Consider the following 7924-nt stretch of genomic DNA (forward strand, 5'->3'; position numbering starts at 1 on the left):
GAGTGTCTCGTCTATAAAGTGCGGTGAGTATCATAAAACATCATAAATCTTGGATCGTGTGGTTTTATAATAAAGGGAAATAGAGCTCTATAATTTCTCCAAGTAAAGATGACAAGCGAATGCACTGTTCGCGTTCGGCTTTGCTAAGGAAGGGAAAAAATAGAACAGGACTTACTGACACTGCTTTTCTTTCTTTTTCTTCTCTTCACTTTTCACCATAAAAACACATAATTTAAGCGAACAGGCGAATTGTCGCGGTGCGCGCGCGCATACGTAAGTTGGTGGTTTAATTGCGACTATTAATTTTGACAAGTTTTCAGCGGCGTGGACGAAGATAACGGGAGTTTATGCGGGACAGAGAGGTAAATGGAGGATGCGTTGGAGTAGGAGAGGGAAGCGTGAGCTTGGCGCGAACATACTGCCCAGCTTTGAAAGCTTTGAAAAGCTTTCAAAAGAGGAAGCGAATATAGCGAAGTATATAACAATAATAATAAAAAAGAAATATTAAAACAAAAAAATAAACTAGACTTAAATATTAAACTAAATTAAAATTAGTACTGAATAGGAAGTGGGCATAAACGCATTACAGGACGTTTGAATGTACCATTCTTTGTTTTAACTAAAGCGACGTGTGAGCGACCATCTATACCTGTATATAGTTTCTCTATTATGCCTAAAGGCCAGTGTAGTGGCGGTGCGTTATCCTGCATTATTAGTACGACCGTGTTAATCTGAATTGGGCGTGATTCGGTATTCCATTTTTCTCGAACTTGTAAAGTGTGTAGGTATTCGTCGCGCCAACGTTTCCAATATGATTGAACTAGTTTATCTAAGAGCGAGAACCTAGATAGTAAACTGGATTTCTCGCTAAGAACGTCGGCAGCGGGTAATAATTTGAGAGGGGTTGTATTTAAAAAATGCGCGGGCGTAATAGGACTTGGTTCTGCGGGATCTTCGCTAAGCAATCCCAGCGGGCGAGAGTTCAGAACAGCCTCAATTTGACACAATACTGTTAATAATTCCTCGTAAGTTAAGATTTGATTGCCTATCACTCTTAGCAAGTGAGTTTTAAAAGATTTTACGGCGGACTCCCAGCTGCCTCCAAAATGGGGAGCATTAGGTGGGTTCATAACCCAGGAAATTCGACTATTTGCAAGTTCTTTTTTAAATGCCTCATCGTACTCTGAATTTAAAAACTCGTATAATTCACTGAGGTATGCCTTAGCACCTTTAAAATTGGATCCCTGGTCGGTTCGAACTGAATTCACATGCCCTCGCCTGCTTACGAACCTTTTCCAAGCGTTTAAAAAGGAGTGTGTAGTTAAGTCTGGGGCTACTTCTACGTGTACTGCCCGTGTGGTTAGACAAATAAATATGCAGACGTAAGCCTTTTGACTTTTTATGCCACGCCCTCTTGCGAGCGTCGTGTAAAAGGGCCCACAATAGTCGATTCCTGTATTAGAAAAGGCTTTAGATATATCTAATCTACAAGTGGGTAAATCTGCCATTAATGGCGTTTGGCATGGTTTAGGACGGGTTTTAAAACACGGAATACAAGCATGAATGCGTGCACGTACTACTGTCCGAGCGGATAAAATCCAATACTTCTTTCGTAATAATGACAAAGTTAGTTGTGGACCGGCGTGACAACTCATACTATGAACATGGTCTATTATTAAGTTAACAATGTGATCTTTGCGAGGTAGTAATACTGGGTGCTTATGGTCAAAGGAGATCTCTGAGCTTGCAGATATACGTCCGCCAACACGAAGGATTCCGTTTATAAGTATGGGTCTAAGTTTATTAAGCAGGCGTGGTATTGCGTGGTTATTTTTTATTGCGTTTATGTATTCAGAAAAATAGGTTTGTTGCAGTACGCGAACAATAAACATTTCGGATGTATTTAAATCGTCTGCGGTTATCGATCCGCTTGTATTTATGCGTTTAGAAAAACGTAGTAGATACGTAAATATGCGTAATAATTTGTTCCAATTAGACGTGCGTTGTGCGATAGTATTTATAAGTGGCTGTTTTTCAGTGACAGCGGGTAGTGCGATTAATTTAACTTCCGGTAAGTTTTCTAGCGTAGGAGCGAATGGTTTAATAGGCCATTCGTTACAATCTGATTGCAACCAAGATGGGCCGCTAAACCATAAAGGATGAGATATTAATTGTGCTGGTGTCAGTCCTCGAGACAAACAGTCACTTGGATTTTCTTTACCAGCGATGTGAAAAAAGTTTTCCGGTTTTACATTGGTTTGAATTTTTGAAACTCTATTAGCGACGAATGTTTTAAGTTTATGTGGGCTAGTGTTTATCCAATTTAGTGTTATAGTAGAATCGGAAAAGGCATAAATGCGTTTCACCGTTATACGTGAACAATAACTTGATAATACGACGCTAACTAATTTGGACAGTAAATAAGCCGCACAAAGTTCTAACTTTGCAAGCGTGATTATTTTAACCGGTGCTACTTTCGATTTGGCGCAAAGTAGTTTAACCGTAGTCGTGGTTGGAGTCTTAGTGTGAATATATAAGACTGCACCATAAGCTTTCTCACTTGCGTCAGCGAAGGCCACTAGACTTATTTCACAGCTGTCTGTAATACCTATGTGTCGTGGTATCGAAAGCTGGGATAAGCATGATAACTCCGATTGAAATCTCGACCAAGACTGCGTGATTTGATGAGGTGGGTCATCATCCCAATCTATTTTTTGCAACCAAAGCTCTTTAATTAATAGCTTAGCGTATAAAATGACAGGTGCGATCAAACCCAATACGTCAAATAATTGTGCTATAATTGACAACATATTCCTTTTAGTACATTTGAGTTCGTTAGGTGTGAAGTTGAAGGTAAATGTATCGTGCGCAGGTTCCCATTCAATACCTAATACCTTTTGACCCGCGGCGGTACTGAAATTAATTGTTTTTGGGTCCAAAATCGAAGGATGCAATATTTCTTTAGGATAATTTTGTAAAAATAGTGAAGAGTTACTCGACCATTTTAAAAGTTTAAATCCGCCTAGTGATAACATGCTGGATAATTGATCTGCTAAATTAATGGCTTCGCCTACTGTATGCGTTGTATATAGGACATCATCCATATAATATTGCCCTTCATCTATTATTTTTTTTGCTAAAGGGTAGTTTCTACCTTCATCTTCTGCCAGTTTCTTAAGCGTTCTAAGTGCTAAAAACGGACTACAACTTAGACCGAAGCAAACACGGTTAAATTCAAATAATTGCAAAGGTTCAGTTTTAGCGAAGCGATAGAAAATGCGTTGAAACTTCCAGAATTCTGGATGAACTTTTAATTGCAAATACATTTGCTTTATGTCGGCAGATATTGCGATTTTAAATAATCTAAAATTTAAAAGTACTATAAATAAATCTGATTGTAGATTAGGGCCCTTATGTAACAACTGATTTAGGCTGATATTATTTTCTACACTCTTACTAGAAGCGTCAAGGACCAGTCTTATTTTCGAAGAGACCTTATCCTCCCGTCTTACACATAAGTGCGGAATAACGTATTGAATATCCGATTTATGTTTGATTGGAGCTAAGTAGTTTTGTTCAATATATTCTTGAAAGATACTATTATATTCGGTGCGTAAATTAGGGGACAACTCCAATTTGCGTTCTAAAATTCTAAATCTAGTTAGTGCATGCTGTGATGCGTCACCTAACATATTAGGATCCGACTTAAAAGGCAAAGCTACTATATACCTACCCTGCGAATCGCGTTGCGTTGTATTTTTATAAATTTCTTCGCACTCTTGCTCTTCGGGGCTAAGAAATTTATTTTTTGGTTTTGGTATTTCTTCTACTTCAAAAAACTTGCGTAAAGAACTATCCAATCTCTCGTTAGTAATAGCACAAAAGATTTGAATCTGCGAGTTATATGAACTTTGTGATATCGGTGCTTCACCCATCAGAATAAATCCTAGCGTTGTTTCGAAGGCTTGTGGCGCCCCTGGCGGCGAGTATATGCGACCCGTCCGAATTATTTGCGTGAACATCTGCGCGCCTAATATCATATCTATTCGGCCAGGTAGGTAATAAGTCTCGTCCGCTAGCGGCACGCCTGTCAAATGAGTGATCGACGATTTATCTATGTGCGATGTCGGTAATTGATGTGTTATCTTGTCTACTATTAACGAGTTAAATGTATACGAGTTGTTACTGTTAAATTTCGAAAAAATGGTTAAATGTGTAACACCCTTTATTTTACTAGAATTACCTCCAAACCCATCGACCGACATCGGGTATGTCGGCTGGTTTATATCTAAATTAAGACGGGTAGCACATTCGTTCGTTATAAAATTATGTTGCGAAGCGTTATCAATTAAGCATCTAAGCGTAAATTCAATTCCCGATTTATTTAAAGTGCGTACACAAGCAGTAGCGAGCAAAACAGACGTGCGAGTCGTTTGCCTCGTTTTTTCTATTGAACATAAAGATACAGCGGCTGCCGTATGGTTTTGCGTTTCAACAATATCCCGCGCCGAGGTAGCTTTATTCTTATCTATTTTATAGGTAGATGCATTATCGGTCCCAGGTTTGTGTGAAAAACATAACAGAGAGTGATGAACCTGAGAGTTGCAAAAGTTGCAACTTTTTGAGCTGTTACAAGAAACCTTTGTGTGATAAACAGACAAACATGCAGTGCATGCGTTATTCGCTTTTATTGCAGCATATCTGTCTCGCGGCGTTAACTTTAAAAATTCCGAACATTGATAAAAATGATTATGATGCTTATTGTTACAGAGAGGACATTCATATGTATCTGACGTCACGAAAGACTTCGTCCTAGGTGGCATTTCTTTAAGTACAGGAATCCTACGCATTCGTGGCCGATTATCTGTGACGTTAGTATATGAACTCGACGGAATGCGCTCATTAATTTTCGCTTGCTCTTTAATAAATGTAATAAAATTTTCAAATGAAGGTAGTTTTTCGGACCGAATTGACGATTCGTATAAGCGAGCGGTTTCTTGATCTATTTTCTTTAATGACAGATACAGGTAAATAAAATCGGTTTTGTCTTTAATTTTTAACTTTTCAAATGCGGCAATAGAAGTCGCGCATGTGTCTAAAAAAGAATTTAGGTTCTGCGAATTTATTAGCGGTTTGAAATTATAAATTTGATCTAAATAAAAACATCCTAAATTTCGTACGTCTTGATATTTGTCTTCAAGAGTAGAATAAATTAACTGATAATTGTCACCCGTGGGTTCGATACCCGCAATGGCCGTCTGAGCGGTGCCTGAAATTTGCCCTAATAGGTATTGTAGCTTCTCGGTGTTTGACAAATCTTTGTTATAATGAATGATGTTATTATAACATTCATAGAAAGCCGTCCAATCCCTGGCGTTTCCATCAAATTTTTGCAAATTTATAGCAGGGAGCTTAATTCGTGACTTAGATTGTACCGGGGTTTGAAATTTAGCCGGGCTTCTCGGACTATTGGATGACGAAGGTGAAAGTTCATTCATTCTATATTGAACTGCTGAGAACAATTCTTCAAAGGCGATTAAAGATTGAAAGTTTGGTTCGTAATTCGTATCTTCCTGTAAACGAGCTATATTGAGCTGTTTAACTAAGTTTAAATACTCCGTACGTAAGGTATTTATATTAGCTGCCTTGCTTAAAAAGCCCTCTGGGTTTTCGCCTGTATTTGTAGAAGCGTTATATATAGCTTGCATATTAGCAAAATAAGCGCGAACCTGAGCCTCTAAAATTAAAACTTCCTGGCCTACCTCAGGTAATGATTCAGGCGTACGACGTGGCATTTTATGAAATAATATTTAATATGCGTATAAGCGTAAAATATTCAAATAAAAGTCAAGCGTAAGTAATAGACAACCAAATATTTTTCAATGTAATACTATTTGCCACATCAGCTGGTGGTCGAGACAAAGAAAAAAGATGTCGACTTACGAGTTGCACCGACAACTATTTTATTGCATCAGCTTTAAAATAATAGCGAATTTAAGCGTAAATCTTGTAATAATAAGTTGATAATAGCGTATATATTCTAAAAATGCGTTTGAAATAGGTATAATACCTAAACGTAACTATGAATTAATGGTACATTCAATTCACCGTAACACGTCAGCGAAGAAAAAGTGCGTAATGTAAGAAATATATGGAAATAATATGAATACGAATATAGGTATACTCGAAGGACCTTGCGAAATAATAAAATAAGCGTTGAAATAATGAAATTAGCGTTTATATAAAGAGAAAAAAGGGGGTTCAATCCGTGGCTCGAAGTGACCAAAAATATGTTCGCGTTCGGCTTTGCTAAGGAAGGGAAAAAATAGAACAGGACTTACTGACACTGCTTTTCTTTCTTTTTCTTCTCTTCACTTTTCACCATAAAAACACATAATTTAAGCGAACAGGCGAATTGTCGCGGTGCGCGCGCGCATACGTAAGTTGGTGGTTTAATTGCGACTATTAATTTTGACAAGTTTTCAGCGGCGTGGACGAAGATAACGGGAGTTTATGCGGGACAGAGAGGTAAATGGAGGATGCGTTGGAGTAGGAGAGGGAAGCGTGAGCTTGGCGCGAACATGCACATTGCACAGATATGTTAATCGGCTAAATTTTCTGATGAAAAAGGAGCAAATTTGAAATAATGGATTAGTTTTTTTGGAGTTTACTCCTTAAGAATCGGTTTTTCATACATAGCCTAATAGGCATAAGCATAAGCAGTAAAATTCGATGAACGAATGACAGCATTACGTTTTTGTGCGCAACCTATTCTGCGCACCTTTCACCGTGCGCTGCCTCAAACAGCATGTACTTGCGGTACATGCGCGCACGCCGTGGCCTGCTGCTCCTCGGTTGCGCACCTTTCACTTTTCAGGCGTAGATTTTGAAACGTACATAGTGTATGCCGTAGTCGATCTGAAAGATTAAACTCCATTCGTGCGTCGGAACTGACACACACTTTTTTATCAGAATTACTTTGTCATATCGAACAATGGCGTGCATTTCATAGATACAAGAATGCACTGCCTACTCTAAGAACATATTACGAACCTATATTGGAGAAAGAGTTTTCTATCTGATTGCATGTCATTCTTTAATTAGCTAGTTCTTTCTTCCCGTAACAGTGTTTATAGTTTTCGGTGCAGGCTATACCTAACTGTCTTTTTCATGAATCGCAGAATGCGTGGCCCTACATTCGTGTGGACGTTCAACTTGAAGACGAAGGACAAGCCAACTCGTTGGACTCTCGCCGGCGTCGCTTTGCTACTAGGCGTATAGTACCGACAACATTTACGAGTACTACTAGTTGTATTAGTGCTATTACTTCTAATGCTACTTCTACTGATACTACTAGATATAGTAGAGCATTTAGACATGTTATCAGATGTGAAACAGCTAAGACTATAATGTAATAATTTTGCTTTAGCCGAACTTATCTCGAAATAATGATTTTTTTTCGAGAAGCTATCTTTAGTAGGCTTACGTTTGCTTTAATTTGCTTATTCTATTATTTATGAAAACAACTAATAAATATATTAATGTTAACTAATATGTCTTTTATTTCACACCTTAGTTTGAAATATAAGTCCAGTCTTCTATTTGATCAAGTTTAAATCTGATCTTGTAATCTTGAAAAAAATCTTATACCTCTTTCAAGTTAGCCTTTAACTTTAACATCAGAAAGCAATAATTGGCTAGTAATTGTCATTGAATAAAAAAATATAAGAATTATTTTAAGTAACTTCAGCATCTTCCTTTCCATTTACTTTCAATTTAATTCCACACATTGTAGGGTCACCATATTTCGCATTTGCATTTGTTTTCAGCCATGTGCATTTTAAAAACGGTGTCTCAAACGGTGAAAGAAAAACATCGTGAGGAAATCTGCATGACTGAGAATTTTCTTAATTATTTTCGTGTG

The 7924-nt window shown here is 37.8% G+C and overlaps 2 protein-coding genes across 2 annotated transcripts in view; one reads left to right on the forward strand and one right to left on the reverse strand.

Annotated features, from left to right (window-relative positions):
* LOC128199256 (uncharacterized) overlaps positions 1-7155 on the reverse strand; it is a 54421-nt gene extending 47266 nt beyond the window's left edge. Inside the window, exon 1 of the mRNA XM_052888024.1 lies at positions 176-7155. Within this exon, the coding sequence (XP_052743984.1) occupies positions 552-5795 (5244 nt within the window). The 5' untranslated portion in view covers positions 5796-7155 and the 3' untranslated portion in view covers positions 176-551. The remainder of the gene's footprint in view (positions 1-175) is intronic.
* The window catches only part of LOC112047228 (dynein beta chain, ciliary), a 62163-nt gene extending 54611 nt beyond the window's left edge, over positions 1-7552 (forward strand). Inside the window, exon 82 of the mRNA XM_024084264.2 lies at positions 7182-7552. Coding sequence (XP_023940032.2) covers positions 7182-7281 — 100 coding nt within the window. The 3' untranslated portion in view covers positions 7282-7552. The remainder of the gene's footprint in view (positions 1-7181) is intronic.
* Positions 7553-7924: the final 372 nt, after the last annotated feature.

This window comes from Bicyclus anynana, chromosome 21, assembly GCF_947172395.1.
Source record: "Bicyclus anynana chromosome 21, ilBicAnyn1.1, whole genome shotgun sequence".
In the NCBI taxonomy this organism is placed as follows: Eukaryota; Metazoa; Arthropoda; class Insecta; order Lepidoptera; family Nymphalidae; genus Bicyclus; species Bicyclus anynana.